At 38.0% G+C, this 24,883-nt stretch overlaps 1 protein-coding gene across 1 annotated transcript in view; it reads left to right on the forward strand.

Moving 5' to 3' along the window:
• TMEM170B (transmembrane protein 170B) overlaps window positions 1–24,083 on the forward strand; it is a 32,647-nt gene extending 8,564 nt beyond the window's left edge. The window contains exons 2-3 of the mRNA XM_032424767.1: window positions 9,019–9,189; window positions 16,317–24,083. Of these exons, the coding sequence (XP_032280658.1) occupies window positions 9,019–9,189; window positions 16,317–16,447 (302 nt within the window). The 3' untranslated portion in view covers window positions 16,448–24,083. The remainder of the gene's footprint in view (window positions 1–9,018; window positions 9,190–16,316) is intronic.
• The last annotated feature ends 800 nt before the right edge of the window (window positions 24,084–24,883 follow it).

Raw genomic sequence — 24,883 nt, forward strand, 5'->3', positions numbered from 1 at the left:
ATGGACACTGGGGAGGGTATGTGTTCTGGTAAGCGCTGTGAATTGTGTAGGAGTGTTGAATCTCAGATCTGTACCTCTGAAACAAATAATGCAATATATGTTAAGAAAGAAAAAAAGAAGAAGAAGAATGTAGCAGGAGGGGAAGAATGAAGGGGGGGAAATCGGAGGGGGAGAAGAACCATGAGAGACGATGGACTCTGAAAAACAAACTGAGGGTTCTAGAGGGGAGGGGGTTGGGAGGATGGGTTAGCCTGGTGATGGGTATTGAGGAGGGCACGTTCTGCATGGAGCACTGGGTGTTATGCACAAACAATGAATCATGGAACACTATATCTAAAACTAATGATGTAATGTATGGGGATTAACATAACAATAAAAAAAAATTTAAAAAAAAAAAAAAAAATTCAGTATGGCTTAGCTATATTAGATCTGAAGTATTTGGGAAAATTTAACATTAACAATATTTATGTAAACACTTAGATAATGTGCAGTTATTGGAATTTTCCCCTCCAGAATAATTTGGGTTCTGTCAGATTTTTGTATGCAAATAAAGAGTCTAAAAAAGCAATAGGATCCTTAAATTTATGGATCAGGAAACTGAGTTTTATCCTTGACTGCGACTAACTGGTTTTTGCACGTTAGACGAGCCACATGTTTCCCACGCTCGGGTTCCTCATGTGGAATATAATCTGATGCTAGCCGTTCTCATGTTGATGTTAAGGGAAAGCTGATTTAGAAATCAGAAAGTTCCGAGAGAAAAGTTTAGTAAACTATGAGTTAAGAAAAATGCTTACCATTTGCACATAAAAATTAAATGTTTACTCTTTAATCTTTAAGAAATTTTCTTTCTTAAGTGGTGCTTCCTCAGACTTAATAGGCTGATTCGTAAGGTGAGGCCTAAGACCTAGAAAATCTTTGTTCTCTCAACAGCATGTAATAGCTCTTAAAGATTGGGCCTTCTTAAAACTTGGTTTAGGAAACTCTGGATTCAGTATCTGAAATGATGTCTGTTTAATTTTGTCTTGTTTATCCATGTGTGGGGTAACTGCTTCCTCAGGATTACCGAGGTGCAGCAGTTCTGACCATGCGTGTGTATTACTTGCTAAATTTTCTTGGTTGTGCTTTTACTTTCTGATCTGTCATTCATTTGGTCCTGTATTTAGATTTAACTTTAGGAATTTGTTACATCCAGAATTTCCTTGTAAGTTATGCTCATTGATGTAAAAAGTTCATTTTTCAGTGTTCAGTGTCAATATCCCTTGGAAATACTATGTCATGAGATTGTAAAACATTTTATCAATTGCTGACAAGATTTTTTAGATCAGTGACTGATTCAAACAAACATGTTGTTCCCGACTTACTTTTTTTTTTAGTATGACATGTGTAATTTAAGACACTTGAGGGCATACAAGTAATAACAATTAAAACCATTGTATAATGCTATGTTATAATTTCATAATAGATTCAGATTTTGACATTTAATTCTTATACTTTTGTAACTGAGTAGTTAATCAGTTATGAGGAAGAACAAGTTGAATGACATCTTTTAGGAAGACAGTACTATGGCTTGAATATAGAACAGTTTTTGAACTATTTTAAATAGCCTTAACCTGATTTCTTTAAAGCAGTGATATTCTGATTGTTTTAAATTAAAAAACTTGCTTTTAAAAGAAATTTCTTTTAGTACTCAATGATAAGTACTGTAATTTACGGTTTGAAATTATATAATTAGCTGGCAAAAGGGTAATTTAGTGTAAGTGGGTAATAAGTGTTGCCATAAGCTTTGAGAAAGGCAGTGAATTAAGGCAACCCTTGAAAGTATCACCATTAAATTTAAAAACTAGTGTTTTTGCTCTCTTTAAGAAGCAGAAGCAGACAGCTATTAAATATTTACAGTAGCTTCAACTTCTATGTTAAATGAAGTTTCAAGTGGACAAACACAGCAACTTATTTTTAAATCTGGTTAATATGGTAAGAATGATTAAGAATAAGAAAAAATGTCCTTTACATTTACCTTCATTTTAACTTTCTTTTTTGTTCATTTCTTTATATAGAGTTAAGCTTCCATCTAATATCATATTCCTTCTGTCTGAAGAGCTTCCTTTAATATGTCTTGTAGGTCCACCAGCAATTAGTTCTCCCAGCTTTTCTTTTTTCTGAAAAAAGTCTTCATTTCACCTTCAGTTTTGAAAGCTATTTCTCCGGAATATAGATTTCTGGCTTTACAGGTGTTCTCCCCGCCCCCCCACCCCCCCAGCACGTTCAGTCTTTAAAAAAATGTCATTCTATTGTTTTCTGGTTTGATAGGTTCTGATGAGAAGTTTGCTGTATTTTTTATCTTTGTTCCTCTATATGTAAAGTGTTTTTCCCCTCTCTCACTACTTTCAGTATTTCCCCTTTATCTTTGATTTTTAGTCATTTCACTATGATGTATCTAGATATGTGTGTGTGGCTTATTTTTATTTTATTGTGTTTTGGTTATTTTGGGAAGTCTTTATCTTGCTGGAGGTTCTCTGGGAGTCTTAGATTTGTGGTTTGGTATCTTTCATTATTTTTAGAAAATTTTCAGCCACTATCCCTTCAAATACTTTTCTTCTCCATTCTCTTTTTCTTCTCCTTCTGAGACTCCAATTACATGTTATGTTAAACCATTTGAAATTATTCCATAGCTCTTAAATGGATGATTCCTCTTTTCCCTTACCCTCCTCCTTTTGTCCTATTCTTTTTTCTCTCATATTTTAGTTTGAATAATTTCTTTTGGTCCTTCTTTAAGTTTACTGATTCTTTGCTTAACTATGTCAGGTCTATTGGTGAGACCATTAAAGGAATTTTTTTTATCTTGGATATTATGGTTTTTGTTGTTAACTTTTAAAAAAAATTTTAGCATTTCCATTTGAATTTTACTTGGAATTTCCATTTTTCTGCTAAAATTCCCCATCTGTTCATGTGAGTTTTCCACCTTTTCCATGAGAGCCTTTAACATGTAAATTATAGTAATTTTAAAGTCCCTGTCTGGTTGTTGTAAAGTCTGGGTCATTCCTGAGTTTGGCTCTATTAATTGCTTTATTTCTTGACAGTGAATTGTTTTTCCTATTTTCTTTACCCTCATTCCATCTCTAATATGTTTATCATTTGGTTAAATTAAATTTATTTTTAAAAATTCATATGTGACAGTGAATCCTCTTGGGACCTTTCTTGACATTGTCCTTCTTGTTCAAGCCTCTGTTCCCCATAACATCAGCTACATACTGTGCTCTGAAGAACCTGAGGTATTAGAATATATGCCATCGAAGTATCATTAACTAAACACTCAAAGTGTCAGCTCTTGCTAATATATAGAAGTACTATGTTAAAGTACTACAGTAAATATTTTCAGCTATGCAGGCCATATGATCTCTGTCATAACTACTCAGCTTTGCTTTTATAGCATGAAAGTAGCCATAGACAGTCTGGATGAGTATGACTATGTTTCAGTAAAACTTTATGGGCATTGAAATTCAAATTCTGTGTAATTTTGATGTGTCATGAAATATTGTTCTTTTGATTTTCAACCACTTCAAAATGCAGTACCATTCTTAGCTCACAGACTCTCCAGAAACTGATGGTGGGCCAGCTACAGCTCATGGACCCTACTTTGCTGACCTCTGATCTAGGGGACTTTTTCAAATTATAAGTGCATCATCTTTCTGAGAGTCTAATAAGCCACCTATGTGAGACGCATCCCCAAACTGAGAAGTCATTGATGTTGGAAACTAAGGGGAGTGATTTCCACACTTTAGATTTGCTGGAATGACACCAAAGCTTGAGATAACCTAATGTGAACACAGACTATTTAAACATACAATGTGGACCATTTCTATAAAGAAGGTAGAAATCATGAACAGCTTCAACATATGGTCTTATTGGCATGGTATTTTCAGCTTGAGGCTTAGACTGTATTGAGCACGCAGTAAGGGCTCAGTATCTGTTAATTATTTTATTAGAAGGGTGAGATACTCTCTAGAGGATTAAAAATACATTTAGTGTTTGTCTAATGAGATGGTTTTGTTGTTTTTACGACTTTTGGATTTTTTAATAAGTATCTCTTATGTAACTTTAGCCTAGAGTAGTGATTTCTATTTCTGTTGCAAATTGTAGTTATTTGGTAGAGTTGACAAAAATGTTGTTGTTTAGGTCCCACCTCCAGAGATTGCTTTAGTTTAGGGTAATTCTTGTGAACAGCCTGGGTTGAGAACTTTTGTTTAGGGTAATTCTTGTGAGCAGTCTGGGTTGAGAACCTTTGGCCTGGTAGAGCATCTTCTTTGATGAATTTTAGAATGAAAAACTACTTTTTAAAAACAGTATGTTTGCAGCAAAATTTAAAAAATACATATTTCAGGCAGGTGCTGAAAAATAAAAAGCAAAGAATGTATAAAATAATATCACCCATCTCTTATCTTTAAAAGATAGCCATTGACAAGTTTTCTGTTTGTGCATTTTTCTGTACATAAACAAACATATTTTTAAGCAAATAGGATCGTACAGTATGTACCATTCTTTGACTTGTTTTTACTCATTTAATACATTTTAGACAACTAGAGAAAAACATTTCTCATAAATAATTTTGTCCAAGGATTAAAAACAAAAGTACAGAAGATAATTTTTGAGCAACTTGGCAACGGGAGCTGATGAAAGATACAGATTGGGAGCAGGCTATTTCTAGTATTGTTTGGAGGCCGAGACACGTCACAGTTCTCCGGTGCAACAATCCAGGCAAAATTTGTTTAGGATGAAGATTATGGACAGCTTTGAATAGGGAAAAATAACCAGACATTATGAGATGTGCCCAGGAAGAAGGAATATTTCCTTCCAGTGAATTAAGGCGAGTGTGTGGATGGCAGGCTTCAGAGTTTTCTGTTTCGTGCATTGTATTTTTAAAATTTTGTTTTGCATCTTGTTTAGCACTAGCAAAGTCTATCTTCCTTTCACTGTTGCTCAATTGCTGGAAGCTTGGATTAGGTGGGCTATGGGTGGACAGGGACCCCTGAGCCTGTGGATGTCCACATTAGCTGTATGGCCTAGACCGTTGAAGAAAAGGTGGTATTCCACGCCTGTCCTCTTAGCACCTGTCCTTCCTCTAGGGCTCTGGGACATCTGTTCCTGCTCTGCTCTTAGGATCCTGCAGTTCTCTTCACCTGAACTAACCTGGTAGGTTTCCTGTGTTTGCCAGTGGTGAGCAGGGCCTGAGACTGACTTTCTTATGCAGAGTAGATCAAGATCTTCAGAGGCCCTGTCCACGGACCAGGTTGTGTGCATCCATTAGGTAATTCACAGTCATAGTGATAACATGAAACCTAAGTTAGCTATAGATATTCTTAGCAGAGTTCAGTTTTTTCTAAGATAAATAATATGATTTTTAAAAAAAAGAAATATGAAAATAAATTTGAATTTAGGTAGTTTGTGCTCAGTCTGCTTAAGGGATAACTCTGGCCTGGTCACTAGAGGACTATTTGAGGTTCTATTTTAGTTGTATAATTCTTTGTTATCTTGGGGCTTTATAAAACATTAAACTTAAAATTTACATTTCCAAATGCTCAAGCAGAGTTTTTGTTGAGGCCAATAACTATGTATTCACTAAGCAAACACCATTACTTATAATGTCAAATAATCCCTCACTCATAGTCTTAAATATAGTCAAGAATTTTTTCACTCTATTTGTATTTCAAGGACAACAAAGAAAAGTGCTTTCTGGGGTAGATTGGTAAGCTATCAGAAGTGGGCTTGGGCTACAAGGCAGATGATTGACCTCTTTCTTAAGAGTATGTGCCTCTTGCTGTGGAGCCTTTCTGGTCTCAGAGCTCCCTTGATGAAAATGCCTCCATATGATTATTCCCTTATATTCCCACCTTGAAAAATTACATCTTTTAAAATAGAAATATCTTCTGAGCCGGTTAAGCCTTTTTGTCCTTAATGCATTTATTATAAATTGAAGCTATTTGTTCGGGAGCGACAGCATGAAAACATTTTGCTGAAAGCTAGAAGAGAAGAACCTTAAAAGGCAAGCTTTGTCTACTTTTCCTTAATGACCAGCATCTGTCTCTTATGCCATTGAGAAGCATGCATGGTCCTTCAGCACACATTGGAAAATATACCCGATGTCCCTGCCTTCAAATGATTTCACATTAACTGAGTCCAGTCTAAGTATTAATTCTTAAGAATTTGGCAGGCTGAAAATGATTTTATTTTTTAAATCTGTTTTCTGTGTATCCTCCCTTTTTTAAAAAAAAATAAACTTTTTACTTTGAGATGATTGTAGATTCAGATGCATTTGTAAGAAATAATGTGGAGAGAACCCATGTACCCTTTACCCAGTTTACCCAATGAGGACATCTTGGAAAACCACGGTGTAATACCAAAACCATGATATTGACATTGATCCACCAGCCTTATTCAGATTTCACCAGTATTACTTGTATATGTGTACTAATTTATGTGTGTTTGTATTTATTTCTGTACAGTTTTGTCACTTGTATAAGTATCCACCACTACAGTCAAACTACAGAATAGTTCCATTGCCCCAAAGACCCCTAGTATTTACCTTCTATCCACACCTTCCTTCCTTCATGAGTTTTTTTTTTAAAGAGTTTATTTATTTATTTTTTTGGGAGAGGGTTGGTGGGGGGAGCAGAGGGAGAAGGACAAGGAGACTCCCTGCTGAACGTGGAACCAGACACGGGGCCCCATCCCAGGACCCTGAGATCATGACCTGAGTGGAAATCAAGAGTTGGGCGCCTAACTGACTGAGCCACCCAGGCACCCTACTTCACAAGTTTTTTGTTTGTTTCTCATTTATGGTCATGACTTAAAATAATTATCTTTGAAATTTATATCCATACTTTAAAAAGTTTATTTTTTTAGTGTGGTTAAAAAAACACAAAATTTTCCATCATAACTATTTTAAGGGTATATATAGTTCAGTAGTGTTAAGTACCTTCACATTGTTGTATAATGGATCTCCACATTTTTTAGTCTTGAGGAACTGCAGCTCTGTACCCATTTCCCTCTCCCCCAAGCCCCTGGCAACCATCATTCTGTGTTCTCTCTGTGAATTGGACTGCTTTAGATATACCTCATGTGAATGGAATCATACAGTATTTATCATTCTGTGACTGGCTTACTTTACTCAGTATAAAGTCCTCATGGTTCAGCCCTGTCATGGCATGTCCCAGGGTTTCTTTCCTTTTTTTTTTTTTTTTTTAAAGGTTTTATTTATTTATTTGACAGAGAGACAGCGAGAGAGGGAACACAAGCAGGGGGAGTGGGAGAGGGAGAAGCAGGCTTCCTGCTGAGCAGGGAGCCCGATGTGGGGCTCGATCCCAGGACCCTGGGATCATGACCTGAGCCGAGGGCAGACGCTTAACGACTGAGCCACCCAGGCGCCCTGGTTTCTTTCCTTTTTTAAGCTGAATAATATTCCATTGTGTGTGCCGTCCGCAGTTTGCTCATTCGTTCATTCGTTGGGGGACACTCGAGCTGCTTCCCTTTCTTGGCTATTGTGAATAATACCGCTAAGAGCATGGGTGTGCAGATAGCTCTTGTGATCCTGCTTTTAATTCTTTTGGCTATATATGCAGAAGTGGAATTGCTGGATCATATGGTAGTTCTTTTTCAAAGTTTTTGAGGAACCACTGTACTTCTCCATAGCAGCTACACCATTTTACATTCCCATCAACAGTGTAATATCTGTAATGATGTTAGGATAGATATTTTTTTAGTCATCCATTTTTGTTCTCTTTATTTCATGACTGTTTTATTGACCTTTCTTTTCCACTTGATAGAGAGTGAATACTAGCACCAATGGCAGATACTTTGCATTACAGAATGTTTGCATACCAAGGATGATCCTCAAGGTGACATCCCCACATTTGGAGTCCACTCTTTCAGCTATAAGTAACAGAAGACTTCCCTGAGCTAGTTTACATAAAAAGGAATTTTGTTAAAAGGAAACTGGGATGTTACATTGAAACTAAGGGTAGTAATGTGGCAGGCCTTAGAAATCACTGGAATGAGGGATTTGGTTGTCTCTTGTCTTTGATGGATACATTTTTCTTTCATCCTGTTCCGTGGCTCTCATCACGTGATGCAGAAATGGCTCTTCACAAATCCTTCAGCCACCCAAAGACGCGGTATTCCCTGGGGCCCAATGCAGAATTCCCAGGGGAAGGGAATGATTGGCCCAGCGAGGATCAGTTGCCTCCCCTGATGGACCTCACCACAGGCCTGGGCAGGGAGGTAGAGTCAATGCAAAGACCTGGCAAAGCCTACAGGAGCTGTATGGGCTGACTGGGAGGGCACAGGTGGCCAGAAAGAAAGGGAATGAGTGCTAGAGAGACAATGGAAGGTGCGCTCATCCACCGTAACCTAAACCAAAATGAACAGTAATTGAGGACACTTTGAAGAAAGAACAATGGAGCTTGGAAAGGTCTGGGTAAGGACTATTAAAATGACCCGAGAAAAAGAATTTAAAAAAAAATTCTGAGTGATGCTTTAGTATATAAAGTTGAGAGCCAAGAGGGGAATTGCCTGAAATTCCTAAAATCATAAAAGATAAAATTGTTGATTTCTAGAACAACTTGAATTAAGGAGTAGATTTCAAAAATGTCTTAACACTGTTATTTAGTGTAGAAAATCATATCTCAAACAGCAATTAAATAACTTTATTCCAAGAGATTTGCAAATTAATTAGGGATTCGTTAGACACGTTGATGGATTATAGCTTTATGATGGGGACATTTAGATCCAATCAGAGGGTATCCTTAATATTCTGAAGTTCTGGAACTCTTTCCCCATCAAGCATCAGTGATGATGATCATCGTTAACTTTCATTTAGTGTTGCTATGTATGAGGCACTGTGCTGGGCATTTTCATATCCTTTATCTCATTTACCCTTCCTCCAAACCCTGGGGGCTCCCTATTTGTTAAACCGAATTTTCTAGGATGTTTTCAACAGAATTATTAACCCTCTGCTTTTCCTTTCAGAGATGTGGTACTGGATCTTTCTGTGGGCTCTCTTCTCCTCTCTGTTTGTCCATGGTGCTGCGGGCGTGTTGATGTTTGTGATGCTGCAGAGGCATAGGCAGGGGAGAGTAATCTCGCTCGTTGCAGTCAGCATCGGATTTCTGGCTTCTGTAACTGGAGCAATGATTACTAGTAAGTTGCTTTTGTTTTGTTTAAGGACCTGATTGTATATGCACTTTATTCTTATGATGACTGTGACACTAGTGTTATCTCCCACGGAGAATATTTTCAGCACTGATCACACTTCACCTGGAAGGTAAAGACCAGTTCATTTACGCACTGAACGGATAGTTTTTGTATTTCTCTGTGAAGACTCGTTATGCAAGGTTCTGTGAGAAATAGAACAACTTGTAAAAATTGGCAAGGGGCGCAGAAATCTATGGGGAAATTTATTTTCTAGTGGACATAGTTTTTGCCTTAAAGGAACTCCCGATCTAGCCAGGGAGAGAGGTAGGCACACAAATTGCCAGTGATAATTGTCATAAAAAAAAAGTGAAAACATAGCCCGTAGGTCCTCGATGCAGTCTGCCTGGGTCTGCAAAGTAAAATCACACTTTCTTCTTAAACACAAATTGTTACGGCACAAATCTCCCCTGACCTACTAGAGATCAGCCACATGAGAGTATCCTCGAGCTGTGTGCGGCTTCCCTCCTGAGCTGCCCAAAGCGCACTGCACACAGGCCTTGGGTCGTTCCCTCTGCCTTTCCTTAACCCCGGACCGGGGCCCCCACTCCACCTTGGGTTCAGAGACGTGGTTCTAGTTTCTGCTGCGCTGGGTGAGCCAGGACTTAGATGCGTCCTGTTGAGACCCGAGGGTGCTGCGGCCGCTTTCTGGGTGTAGTTCTAGCTGCTTCTCCGTGCTACTGGTGATTTCTGCCACAGCCGGGGTACTGGAGGCTGAGGCCGCCATTCTCTTCTGGCCTGGTGCAGCTCACTGCTGCCACGGGAAGGACATCTTCCTTTCTGGTTGGTTCCTAGCCCCCAGATAAGAGTAAGTCCTTTTCCCCCTGTAGTTCCAAGGCCTCCTTTTGTGTGGGACAGTCACCTTTTCCCAGAGGGACTGGCACACCTTGCCTTGGGAGGAAAACCCCTGTCCCCTCGTTTCTGTGTCTGTCCTGACACTGACAGGACATTCATAAAATAGTTGTGGACGAAGTAGAACTATGATTTTTATTGGGACTTAAGTGAATGGAGAGGTTAATTTGGGAAGAACTGGCATAGTAAACTGTACCACCCAAGAACATGTATCAGATTTCCATGTAGTCATCAGTTTTTTCATCCTTTCTCCACTCCCCGTTGGGGTTTTCTGTGTTACTCTGTGTTAGGTTTTTGTTGTTGCTGCATGCAGCCTGTAACCTTATCATATAACACCTTATCAAAACCTCATCCATTTTGCCACAGATAGGGTTTCAAACGAGTACTCAGGTTTAGCCAAAGCACAGGATATGCATAGTGAAGGGGGAGATTCTGCTGGAAAGACAGTGGAGCCAAATCCTAGAGGGTCTTAAAAGGCAAGCCAGAAAATTTGGACTTTTTTCCTGCAGGCCGCGGAAAACAAGTAAGATTGTTTTGAATGGGATTGGCAAGGGACAAAGCAGGCCAATGGAAAAATTTACTTTAATAGCTGAATATAGTTATATGTAAAAAAAACAAGAGAAAACTCTGAAAGCGCAGGGACCTCATCAGATTTAATTGAATGGAGAGGTTAATTTGGGAAGAACTGGCATAGTAAACTGTTCTACCCAAGAACATGTATTAGATTTCCATGTCTTCAGATCATCTTCTGTATCTTCTGTTAGTTTTAAAATGTCTTTCTCAACAAGAGGGTTGTATATTTTTGGTTAATTCTTGAGCTCTTTTGTCATGGTTGTTGCGCATGGTATCTTCCAATGACATTGGTTAGTTTTATTGGTGTAGAGAAACGCTGTTCAGTTTTCTGAGTTGAGTCTATGAAAGATAAAGCAAAAAACTGGTTTTTGGAAAGATACTAAGATGAATAGATTGCTGGCAAACTAATTTTTAATACAAAGTTAAGGCAGAAAATTATAGAAAAAAATAGAATAACTATAGACCCAATAATAGAGATAGAATAAAGAATTATAAAAATAACAGTTTTGTGAACAGGGATATATTCCTAAGTATAAAATGTCAAAATTGGCATAAGAAGAAACAAAATATGAATAGGACAATAAGTATATTTAAACAGTTGAAATGTTGAAGACCCTCCCCTCCCAAAGGAACTACAGGCTCAAATGGAGTTTACAGATGAGTTCTACCAAATTTTGAAGAAGCAATTTAGTTCCTGTTTTATCCAAATTATTGAGGAAATGGAAAGAGTAAAGCCGTGCACAGCTTATTTGCTGAGGCCAAAGTAATCTTGTTAAGCAAGAAAAAGACCGTGCAGGAGCGGAAAAGTATAGGCTCATTTACCTTTTGAGTGTTACCCTAGGAATGCAAAGATAATTCAGGATCCGACCTGACTATGGCTGTATGCCAATAAAACGTTATTTATGGAAACTGAAATTTAAATTTTGTAAAATTTTCATGTATCATGAAGTTTTCTTCTTTTGATTTTTAAAAAACCATTTAAAAATGTAAAAACCATTCTTCACTCTTGTGCCACATCCGTGTGATGTGGTATGTAGGTTGGACCTGTGGACCACAACTCGCTGGCCCCTCCTCTGACCACACAGGCTGATAGAACCAATGCTGTTAAAACCAAACCTGCCTTTGCCTTCGCATCTACTTTCTCTCAGGAAATATGGAGGGCAAATCAGATCACTTTCTTTGGTGTGTCGCTGTATATTGACATCTTTTGTCCACTGGTGGCTCTTCTTCTAGCCTCTCTTGACCTTGTAGGTTCATATCTTTCACTAAAGTCGTGTCAGCTCAGCAGTGTTGCTTTCTCCCTGCCGTCTTCACTGTGTCAGCATTTGCTAGTTCCTCAGTCCTCGGGAGTACTTCGCTTATTTCTAAGTGATTCTTTCTGCCCTTGTGGGTAGTGGGGATTCCAGACATGCAGCGTTTATTTCAAGCATCTTGTTCCACTTGGGTCTTCTTCATTCTTGCTTAACTTAGCTGAGTATTTCACCAAAAAAACAAAGACCATAATATTTGTGGTCTTTCATCTGGCAAGTTCAGCAAAATATATTGTAGAGAGAGTTTGGAAAACTAAAGCAAAAATTGGAGGGAAGACATTTGTGAACATATATAAATATAAAAAGATTAATACCCAAACCATATTTTAAAAACCCTATGAATCAAATAAGAAGAAAACTCAAAAGAAAAAAGGACAAAAGATTCGACAAGCATTTCGTAAAAGTAGAAAACCCTCCTGGCCTCTTAATATGTGAAGAAAAGTTCAGTCACATTAATTATCAGGGAAATGCAAATTGATCATAGAGATGACATCTCTTACTTACCAGATTGACAAAAATTAAAAAAAAAAAGATACCAACTGCTTCTGAAGATAATGGACTAACTGGTTCAACTACTTTGGAAGACAGTTTGGCATTACTTAGTAAAGTTGAAAATGCCCATAACATAAGACTGAGCAGTTCTACTTTTACCCAAGTATTGAAGAGAAATTTTTGACTGTATGTGGGCCAGGGGTCACACACAAGGATATTCATAGAATCAGTGTTTGTCATTGTTAAGGATTGGAAATAAATGTTATTGGCAGTAGAATGGATAAATTGTGGTATATTTATGCTTAGAATTCTACGCAGTAGTGAAAATGCATGAATTATAGCTACACACAACAACGTGGGTAGCTTTCAGACCTATGATATTGAACCCAAATTCCAGAATACTTATAGTGTCAATTTACATAAAATTAATTTATTTAAAAAACCAAATAATATATGTTTTTAGGATACATGAAGGTGCTAAAGCTGACAAAAAGCAAGGGAATGATAAAAAACAAATTCAAGGAGGGAATGGGATATAATTGAGCAGAGTCCACGGGAATTTCAAAGGAAGTAGTGATGTTCTTCTCTTCAGTTGGATGATGGTACTTGGGAATTTGTTGTCATTTTATAATCTACATATATATAAAATATATATATTTTAAAGATTTATTTATTTGGGGGGGAGGGGCTGAGGGAGAGGGAGGGAGAACCCCCAAGCAGGCTCCACACTGAGCATGGAGTACGACGTGGGGGCTGGATCCCACAACCCTGAGATTATGACCCAAGCCAAGACCAAGAGTCAGACACTTAACCGACTGAGACACCAAGGAGCCTCTACATATATTTTTATAAATACTCTTTTGTATCTGCTCAATATTCAATAGCAGTGCTTCCAAATTCATTTATTAGGCACGCAAAATTGTTTTCTTGCAGATCTTTTAGATTGAGAGTTCCACTGGTACACTCTTTTCTGACCAGTGCTTCTGGGTGTGAGATTCTACAAGGCAGTGGGGACTTCTGTAAATCTACTTCTTTTGGAGGGAAGTTGTAACTTCTGAATTGTTTCCTAACTCATTATCCACTGGAAAGAAAACGGTGGTTTGTTTTATTTTCTGTCTAACACTATATAGGCTTGAAGGGCTTGTCCTCTGTTCCTTGAAAGATTTTAAAGAAGAATGGGTTATTTAGGAGTTTTGTTTGTTTTCCCTCGAACATCAGGGCCTTCCAGCGTGAAATCCATTTTAATCACCAGACCAGCCAAATACTCGATAAAGGAGTCAGCTTATTTGGGAAAGAAGATGACAGTAGAGTGGAAAGGTTCTCAGTACTCATTTTCTATTCCTTAAATCATTTTCTTATTCCCTCTCACTTGTCTCTTCGGGTGTGTCTCCATGGCTCCTGACCTCCATTAAATTCTAAACCCCTATAGGAGATGCCCGAAACATGCTTTCCTGGGCCCTCCATCTACAGCCAAAGGACTCCACCCTGAACTTCGGAGGCACAGAAATACTAAATATAAGCACCACCTCTTCTAGTCACATAGGAAACACTTGACATTGAACATGTTCACAATTTTTCTTATTCTATGAGCATTTGCTACCTAGCTTAAAGTATAATTTATTCCTTACTATTTTATATCAAGAGTTCAGTGAACTTTGTCATTATGTACAAGTATTTTAGTTCGGAAAAGAGGATTGAAAGATATTCTGACCTTGAAGATGAAAGTTTCTTGGAATTATAGAGAAGTGTAGGCAAGTTGGTGTGGAAATTGTTAGATTTTTAAAATTAATTTTAATTACATAAGTAATATATGACGGCATATTCTCCTTGTAAAATGCAAAACATTATGGATAAGGCAAAGGTCTCTTTGGACTAGCACTCCCAAACTAGTGCTCTTCTCAGTTGTAATCCCTATTTTCAGTTTGGCTTATATGCCCCCGGATTGTATGTATATATGAATATTACATTCATTCATATTTACATATATAAATGTTTACATACATGCACACATGCATAGGATGGATGCATGTACTAGTAGAGAATATATATAGTTTTAGGTTTTATTTGTTGCATAAATAATGTCTTAGGTTCTCTCTGTCAGTTCATAAGGTTTTTATTTTTCTTTTGAAATTGTATGGGTTTCGTAGTGTGGGCTTGATATAGTTTACACACTCCACACTGAAGGATATTGGCTTCTTGCTTTTGACTTTGTGGTGTTTTGTTTTTGTTTTTGTTTTTTTGCTGCTACAATAAGTACTGCCTTGGTTATTATACGTGTATATATGTGTGTGTCTGTACTCTGGACATGGATCAAGTATTTTTCTCATCTGTCCCTTTAGGTTTTTTTTTTTTTTTTAAGGTTTTATTTATTTATTTGACAGAGAGACAGCGAGAGAGGGAACACAAGCAGGGAGAGCGGGAGAGGGAGAAGCAGGCTTCCCGCCGAGCAGGGAGCCCAATGTGGGGCTCGATCCCAGGACCCTGGGATCATGACCTGAGCCGAAGGCAGATGCTTAACCGACTGAGCCACTCAGGCACCCCATGTCCCGTTAGGGGTTTTGCTCTTTTTTATGCAGCTCTCTTTTCCTAAGATCATAGGTACATTCTCTTCTGTTTTAAAGTTTACATTTATAGCTTTGTTTTTAATATTTTGTTCTTTAACCCATCTGAAATTTATTCTGGGGAGTGATGTAAAGTAGGGAGCTAGATTTATTCTTTCCAATGTCTGCTCATTGTTCCAACACCATTTACTGAATGCTGAATCACTGATTGGAAATACCTTTCTCATTTACTACGATGACAACTCTTAGCCAAAATTCAGAGTGCATACTAGGACCAGTCACTCTTCATCTACATTCCCACCCATTTTACAGTTGAGGAAATAAGGCACAGAAAGGTTAAGTGATTGCCCCATGTAGCACATCTGCTAGGGAGTGGATTTCGGAGTTTGATCCACAAGTCTGGCTCCAAAACCCATGCTCTTCACCTCATATGAGCATGAGATGTTTGACTTGACACATTTGCTTACCATTTCCTAGGAAGCCTGAGCTAGTAAGTGCTTAGATTTTCCACTTCTTGGATCATTTTCTAAAACTTAGTGCTGGAGAGGCATACTCTAATTTAAATGTTTCAGTATATATAGTATATTAATAAGGTGAAGTGTTGAATCAGATGGGCTCTGAGACTCCTGTAACTCTGGGATTCTCGAATTCTTGGAAGTGTGCGTGATCTAAACATTTTTCCCAGAACAGATGTCAGGTGCATCTTCCATTTTTATTAGATGTCAAGATACTAGTCTCTAAATAACTTTATGGTTGTATGCTTTATTAAAAAGACTTGGTAAACTATATGGTAGATTCTGAAATGTGGTAGTCAACTATTCTGATATTTTATACACATTTAAGAATTAATTTTTTAAAAATTACTTGAATAATTTAGAAACTGCATTAAATTGTGTAGTTTCTGTATTTTCATTTATAATTATCAATAGGGGTAGTTGTATGTTTATAAAAACAGACATGTTTGTTTTGTCTGTCCAATTCAATGCCCAGGTGAGAGATTACAATAACAAATTATTCATGGTTTATGAACATGTTTGATGTCAAGTGAACAGCATGTACTGTAAATATGTATTTTGCAGCTGAATAGCAAAGCCTGTCTTTCAGTGAAGTGGTGTGGTCAAGTGCGACTTGTACCGATCACACGGAAACTTCCGTGGACAGTTTAGAAGATGAGCATGATGGAGGAGTCTGGGGTGCTGAGATGAAAAGCGATCTGACGTCCCCACGGTGCAGCGTGTTGCGAAGGGAATGAACGTGTTGGTTTGTTTCTCTGTCCCTTCTCATCCAGGCGCAGCAGTCGCGGGCATCTACCGAGTCGCAGGGAAGAACATGGCCCCTCTGGAGGCGCTGGTGTGGGGCGTGGGACAGACTGTATTGACATTAATCATCTCCTTCTCAAGGATCCTCGCCACACTCTGAGCTTTCGGTGGGAATGTCTTACTTCACATAAGGAAACAGATGTACAGATTCTCAGAACACGGCGTTGTGAAGGAGCGGGAATGAAACCGTACGAGGAGAACGTGGAAGGAGCGGGGCGCAGCCGAAGGCCTTGAGCTGTGTGCAAAGATCGCCCTCTGGTGTCCAAGTGGTTGCACTACCGCACTGCACCTTACGTGCCTCCGTCCCGGGCCGGGCGCATCACAGGACCGGAAGCTACAGGAGGAAGCACCTTGCTTAGCTGCCAATCAGGTTAACACTGGTGTTGACTCGTCGTTCTTAACAGTGTTGTGTTGAGTTACAGGGACGTTTTGAGGAATTGATATATGTGCCAAACTCTTCTCTCTCTCTCTTTTTTTTTTAACATGGATCATGTGACAATTTGCAAGTGTAGATGTAGATGAGTGCTGTGAACCATATTTGACATGAATTCAGGTAACGTAGTGAGATTTTTGTTTCGTGACGCTAAATCCCGTGTGAGTGCTGAACACCGAATCATTGAATATGAGGTAAACGATTTGGTTTTTAATGTTGAACGTTTCTGGGATTTAGGGCTTTAATATGTTTAGGCATTATTGTTATTTACTTTAATTTATGTGGAAAATAATACTTAATGGAAAACTAGCTAAACTCTTTTAAGGACTCAAAGTAGACCCGTAGGGTGCATCCTTTCCACTCAGATAACACTCTTAATAGTTTCCCTCCTACGTAACTATTCTATTGATACGAATTCAAAAACTTTATGGGTCACACACATTGACTGTAGTTTGTGTGTCATAAAAATATAATTTGAAAATTTTCTTAAAAACTTTGTAAGAAAAGAAGTCTGAAATGCATGTTGCATTCTTTGACCCTTCTAAAGAAAGTTTTTGCCATGTATCTCATGGAGAAAACATCTTTATAGCTAGTATCTCGGTGGGATTATATTACTTGTTGCATATATCTTGATTTTTGACAAAACATAAACAATCTTTCATTCTGGAGTATTACCTGTATTTAAAGAGTGGCCTAAATTAGGCTGTGGAAACAAAGAGCCTCATTTGTAGATAAGTAACAAGTAAGTTATATAAGAAGAGTAATTGCATTACATTGGGCATGTGGTAACAATTTCACTCAGTAAAAATTGGGGAATATAAGAAATAATTTAAAAATTTGGCAGTTAATCTCAGCATATCAGTACAGTACTGAACATATATTAGAGTGATTCTGTTGTTCGGTTCTCGATTTGCGCTGTTAAGTTCCCTAGAATCAGTGACGACATTTATTAGAATGAAAAATCCTCAGTAATACAACATTTTAAGAAGTTTTGGCAAGATGCAATTGTTTTTAAGAGTGCAAGGAGCAAGGGAAACAGAACCTGGTTGAATTTGTCTCCTACTGAGATTGTTTTAAATACCAGGTCCTTTTATAAATGTGCTAACTCAAAAAGCCACTGCAGAAAATATGAAGTTAAGGGCAGTCCAAAAAATAATCTATATACTCTAGCCTCATTGTTTTATGACCCGATTTGGTAAAAAGTACGTTTCTATTAGGTCCCATTCAAATTTAAGGCCTCCATTACCCACACCACTTTTTCTCCACCGAAAAGCAGAATGTGTTTCAATGACGTAAAAATAGGGAGTTGGGGAAGGGGATACTTTTACCAGTATGGAAGCCAATTTTGGGGGTTTACTAATGCTGTGGCTTGGAGATCTGTTTTTAAAGACACCATTAAGCAACTGTGCATCCCTAGAGATCTTTGAAGTAAATCTTAAAATTGGTTTTTTTTATTATGTACAAGCCTAAAATTATTTTCATGTGTTCTTTATGTTCCTGATGTTTTCCCAAATTAAATTTAGGCATAAACTTTCCCAGTCCATTTGATTTCTCCTTTTCTTTTAGACTTGAATTGTGTTCTTCCTTTACTTTGGCTCTTCTATTGGTAATTTCAAGTGTTCATATTCTTTGAGAGGAGTTACCAATAATGTGTTCACATTGTTTCATATCTACAATATGAATATTTATTTTAACATATGGTTGTTTCATGATTTACGAAAGTTATCATGGTAAGGGAATACGGAGCACATGGTTTAGAATCCAAAATTAGCTGGAAAATAACCTGGACACGTTAAATCCATCAATGTGTGGACCAAAGAGATTTTAACTCCTGTTTTTACTCTAGAATGGGAGTATAATTGGATGGTTAGTAATTAGTCTTATAGTGTCCTGCAGCTATCCCCATCATGTTGCTTTACATTATGAATTGAGTCTATGTGTGTACTTTTAACCATTGGGGGCAATTGTTGGTTTCTTTGCTGTTTTCAGTTCTTTCCATTGAGATTTTGTGCAAATGTCACTCTCTTGATGTTTTGAAATGCAGTTGAATAGTGTGAGTTGATGAAATTGTCTTAATAGCTATCTTTAGGCTGAGATTTTTTTTTTTTTTTAAATCAGTGGTTTTCCTACAGACGACAAATGCTTAATGATATATATCCACACACATATATATCATTATATACATATATGTAAAGCTGCTATATATGAATATAGTCTAATTGGAAAGCTTTTGTTCAGTGAACACTTTCATGTTCTAGTAGAGAATTTTATATATTTGTTCAGTTGAATGATCTTTTAAATAAGTAAGGATGTTTGAGATTTTTGAATTTGGAGAAATTTTTCTTGGTTTATTAGTGCTGGAGACCCTTGTTTGTGATATGACAAAAGCCCTTATTGACGTATTTGGGTTACACTGTCTTAAAATTTATGTATGATTTAGCAGTAAACTTTCTTTGTGATAAATGCAGGAAGGAAGGGGGAAATCCTTTAGAGTTTACACTCCTTTATTAAAAAAAAATGTTTACTAAAATACTACTGATGTTGAAATCAATTCCCCAAAGAAGAGATCTATGCCGATACGCCCAAACTAATTATTATTTAACATACTGGTTAGAACTGTCCGTAGATCAGAATCAATCAGGGGGGCCCATTGAGGCTACAAATAATATGTAAAACTTTTAAATGAAGGAGGTGTGAGTGCTCTGCCCCACGGGATGGCTCCACTGGTTTCCTAGAGTAAGGACATTTCTAAATGGTGGCTCTATTCCGTGCCCGCAGCTTAATCATTCTTACTTTAGATCTTACTGTGTACTAAGCAGTCCTATAGTCTGGTACCCGATGTACTTTCTTAGTATTTGCAACGTACATTTCCACAGCCCAAAAAAGCCTAAGGGTTTCGTTTGTACTTTAAGTGAGAAATAAGGAAATGAGCTGCCCCGTATATCATGCATCTGTGACAGAAGGAAGAGGGGTAAGTGGAAATCAAAGAGTGTTGTTGAAAAGGCCTTTAAAGAAGGTCTAATTAAGAGACAAATGGTGCTGCCACATTACTCTGCTCATGCCGGCACTTCCATGCCAACTAATTCAATCTGGTAAACATGGGTCTGCTGTTTTCAAAGTGCTGTACTGAGTATTTCTATAGTAAGTACAAGGATGACTGAGAGGAGATCCCTGCCCTTGAGTCCACCAAGAGCTAGCAAGGTGATTGTAAATCCTAAAAAGGTTGGGACATTTTACTTCCCGATTCTGTTTGAGAGTTTAAGCCCTGTTCCCCTTGCCCCCTGCCCCCAAATTCTGGTGTTCCCAGGTTATCCACCAAATGGACTTTCTGTAACAGAGCTGTCATTACTGTGACAGAGTGGACAGAATTCTAGACGCTAAGCCCACCACGTCAACTCGAACCCAGGGCCCGTCGCTTGTTGAATGCAAAGCAGTACATATTTGGCAGTAGATGGTCAAGAAGAGAGTCATTAGAATTGTTTTAATTACATTTTTAACACCAATTAATATGTTGTTTTGTAAAATTCATCTGTTTTCTTTCATTTTCACGTTTTCCCCTACATATATTTTAAGAAGGAAACTTAGAATCTTGCTTCCCTTACCTCCTGTCCACCTCTTTATTTCCAAAACGAGCAGATTCTCCAAGACCACTTCTGGGCATTGGGGAGGGGGTGGAGATGGCCGGGGCAAGCAGGATTGAATTTCTGTGTTTATTTATCGCCCGTTAAACTAGGAAAAGGGTGAGAGGGTAGCCACACTCACTCCTCTGCCTTTGCCTTATCCCGCTCGCTTCTCTTGGACCACTCAGCCAACATCCATTGAATGTCTGCCGCATGCGACTTAACTGTCCTCCTTCCAGGGATGGGAAACGGTGTCCTCCGTGTGTGGGGTCCTCTCCTTCGCCACCCTGGGCTGCGGGCTTCAGGGGTCCTGTGGGTTCTGCAGGAAGTAGACCTGGGCTTCAGTGCCTCCCGCGTCCTTCCTCCCACCGACGGGGGTGCTTACGCCCTACCCGCTTGTTTCTAACTGCAAGGAGAGACTGTTCTTTCCGATTTATGTCCAGGTGATAATCCACGAAGTCACAAGACACTGAGGGTATTTTCGGAAATATTCTCAAACTACTTCCCTCTTGCTGTTACCTTTTTTCCCTCTCCGAACGTCTTAATCAGAATCTCTTCAAAGAGTCCTTACTTGTTTGTAAGATGTGAGGAACACGGAACGTCCCGAAGAAATTCTGGTAGATCTCAGTGGCAGAGAAGCTGGGTCGCCGTGTAAATAAAAACCAGGGGTGAGACTCTCAGTGCTGAAAATCGGCTAGTGAGCCGATCAGTTGGCTCATGATTTCTCCTAACTCCTAGTCCTTTTTTATAACATCTTGAGGAGCGACTCTTCAGGTGCAAAAGGACATTATTTGATTAAAGATGATAAGGTTTTTCAAACATGTGGTAGTTGTAGGAGCGGGCAGTTTAAAGGCAGGAAGAGGCGCTGGAGGGCAAGGCGCGCAAGCTGGGGCAGACGCAGCTGCCCCCTGGTGGTAGGTCTGTAAACCACACGGCGCGAGGGTGCTGCATGTTTCCGACATGGGGGAGCATTTGCAATCCGTGTGTGTGTGTGTGTGTGTGTGTGTGTGTGTGTTTTGCATGTTTCCGACATGCTGGGGAGCATTTGCAATCCGTGTGTGTGTGTGTGTGTGTTTTGCATGTTTCTGACATGCTGGGGAGCATTTGCAATCCGTGTGTGTGTGTGTGTGTGTGTGGTGATGGGTTTGCTCTTCTCATGGAAGGATCTCTGTTCAGTGTAGACAGTACAGTGTTTTTAAGGAGGCTGCTAAAGGAGTTATCTAAAAACGTATCTGTGAATTTGGAGAAGTAGTGCTTAATATGTGAAGTATTTTCAGTAAATATGGAGACGTACTAGTTAATACTTTATTAAATTGATGGAAGCGCCCACATTTCTGAATGAACTGAGCTCTGAACTGTAACTATCTCCTCCTCCGAGTTTAGAGGACTCGGCTTTACATTCATTGCACATATGTTGAACTTACATAATGACCCTTGGTCGATTTAGAGAACTAATTTTGCAGTTTCTTAAAAATCTCCCTCTTCCTTCCATACCGATGTCATATGTTATAGTTTAAACATATGTACAATTTGTTGATAGACTCAGAAGTGCTGGTTCAGAAGAAGATGTTCTTAACACCTTATGGTTATGCAGTTATAATCTTACTGAAAATTAAATGCTATAGGCAAGCCAAGAGAGCATGAACCTCTTACATATTTTTTGGATTATATACTGCATCCATATCGATCTCCCCTCGATGGTAATGTGACTGCCCCCTCTTCAGGAATGTATTTAGGTATGTAACTGAAACTGGAAAGCAGTGTAACAAATACATAGAAGGAGGGACTATATCATTCATAATTACCATAACTGTAACACTTTCTCTCCTAAATACATATTGATAATTTCCAAAGTTCATCTCTTGTTTTAGAGCCCTGTGCAAATGAATGTTAACTTGACAGTACTACTGACGATGAGAAAATTCTCTTGTTTTTAAACTAAAATGTTTGCACATCATCACTAAGTATCTTGGGGGAAGAACGTTTTAAAGTTTTCTCCATAGAGAGCGAAATAGAGGCACTTGTTTGAAAAGTAATTTAAAAATGATTTACTTTCAGTACCGGATGAGTTGATGGTCTCATTGTTGACACTTTCTTGGTATTTGTGATATCAGATGCATTTATGATGGAGAAATTTTTACAGTTTCAACCCTCTACTCAATACACACACACACACACACACACACACACACACACACAAGTTGTACACATTTAGATGAACAAATAAAATTCCGCAGTATTTTTCATTATAGTCCTATAACTTGCTAAAATTCATAGGATTCTACCATGAAGTATTAACCCCTGACTCTAGTCATTTGAAGACGAGGGGATCAACTTCAAGTTAACCAACAAAAATGGCTTGATTTAAATAGCAAAAATAAAGTTTACCCGATAGGTATTAAAAATTCACTTTCAAATTGTGTTAACTCTCAGACCACTGATGAATCATTTAGTAAAACACAAGTAGTTTTTAAAAGCTAAATGATGCCTTAGTGCCTTGGAAATTAAGATACTTTTGTAAAGTGAATTTGACAGGATTCAGGATTGGCATACTTATCACTGGGGATTTAGAGTTTAGGGACGGTATAATTGAATTAACTCCTTATGGTGAATAAAAATCAGCCATTTTGCCATTGACAGATGACAACTACTTTCCTTACATTTTCATGATGTGGTATTTGTCTATAATTTTTTCTTTTTACAAGTACGTTTGAAATGGAGAAAAATGTAGTCAAGACAATTAAGTGTGGGATTTTAAAATTTAGTTTTGTCGTAAACTAGAAATTCTAGTGTGAACAGTGTTAGTTTTATATCGTAGTTTAAGGGCAGAAACTTTATGTAACCTTTAGGAATATGTTTACCATCAGGGATTTCTTTTTACTATAGAAATACTTAATGTACTGTGAAGTTTAAAGACAGGAAGAATAAATGTCGGATGGGGTCACGCACAAAGGCAAAGGCATACGTGATGAAGTACCCTACATTATGTGAACACAGTTCCCCTCCCCTTCTGTTAAGACTATAAACTACACTGTATGAGTATGTGTACTGCATGTTTACATAATACAGTTTAATTTTGAAGGGTTATTTTAAAAACTATGTTTATGTATCATACCTAACGAGCTGTAAATATTGTATACTATTGATTTTTAATTTTATATAAGCGATTTTTTAATTTCCCAATTCATGTACAAATCTCATTGTGTATATAGCAGAATTTCCTGGAGAACACAAATTTTGCAGTGAACTTTAATTATTTTAATTGTGGTAAGCATCAGGTTAGCCTTAGGGATGTTGGTCTTTATTTTAATTTATTTTTCACCACTCATTTTCTTCAAAGGGCAGCAATAAACATACGCAAGTTATTTTTGACTATAGAAAGTTGGTCTGCAAACTCAAGATCTAGGTTCCAATTCATTGCTTTAAAGAAAAGATGCACAATTAATATCATCCACTGTCTAATCACAGGACCGTTTCTGAGGTCCTTGTGTCTCTCCTCTTTGTGATATATAGGGTGAACTCTTTACTGACTCACACAGGACAACTGTTAAAAGTGAATCCAGCACTTAAACGTCATTACACAGAATTTATTGGATTAAAAATTTGTAATATACAGTATTTTAATAAAATTTCTGTATCAATTTCATGCACTTATATATAAATAAACCTGTCTTTAAAAGCTTTATGGGGCATTTTGACTCTTGATGACATAGCTTCTCAACTCATTCACTGCAGACTGGAATGTTTTCTCTTTACCCTTCGGTCAGGTTTTCTCGGCCGGTTTTACATGTGGATTTTGGAGGTAGTCCTGCAAAAGTAAGCAAGAAGTCCAAAAGACAAATTTGGTTGAGTTTATTGTTTTACCTGGGACTAGTCATAGGCCAAATAAACGTCATCTTCTAAGAATTATTGTTTTAAAAGGCACACTATCACTTTTATTAATAAATGACTACCGTTTATTGAGTGCTTATTATCTGTTAGACACTTTATATGTATTCTTTAACATGGTGATCCTTCAAGTTAAGTGGATTACTAAGGTTTACAAAGGTAATCCTTCACAGCTAAAGCATTGGAGGTTCTGAGAAGGTGAGAAACTTCTCAAGGTCACACAACTAATACTGCTGTGCTGGGGTTTTCTTACTCTCTTACCTGTGTGTTTTCTCTAATATGCTCTATTGGCTTCTACAGAGCATTGTGGGAGCTCCTACCTGCAGTAAGAGAAAATCTCATTCTTGACCAAGACCAGATGGCCTCATGGGGATTTGAGAAATTATCAACTCAGGATTTGTATTGTCAAATTTATGAATATTTTGAGTTTTTGTTAGGGATTTCCAGGGGCTGGTACTAGGTACCCAGTTAGGCTCATCTATTCTCCTGCCTGAGAAAAGACCGGGACTGACAGAGCCAGTCACTGTAATTGTTACAAACCCCATGGGAATAAAAACTAGGTAACTTTAAAAACTGTGCAAGCAAAATGGAAGTA

This window comes from Phoca vitulina, unplaced genomic scaffold, assembly GCF_004348235.1.
Source record: "Phoca vitulina isolate PV1807 unplaced genomic scaffold, GSC_HSeal_1.0 scaffold31, whole genome shotgun sequence".
NCBI lineage: Eukaryota > Metazoa > Chordata > Mammalia > Carnivora > Phocidae > Phoca > Phoca vitulina.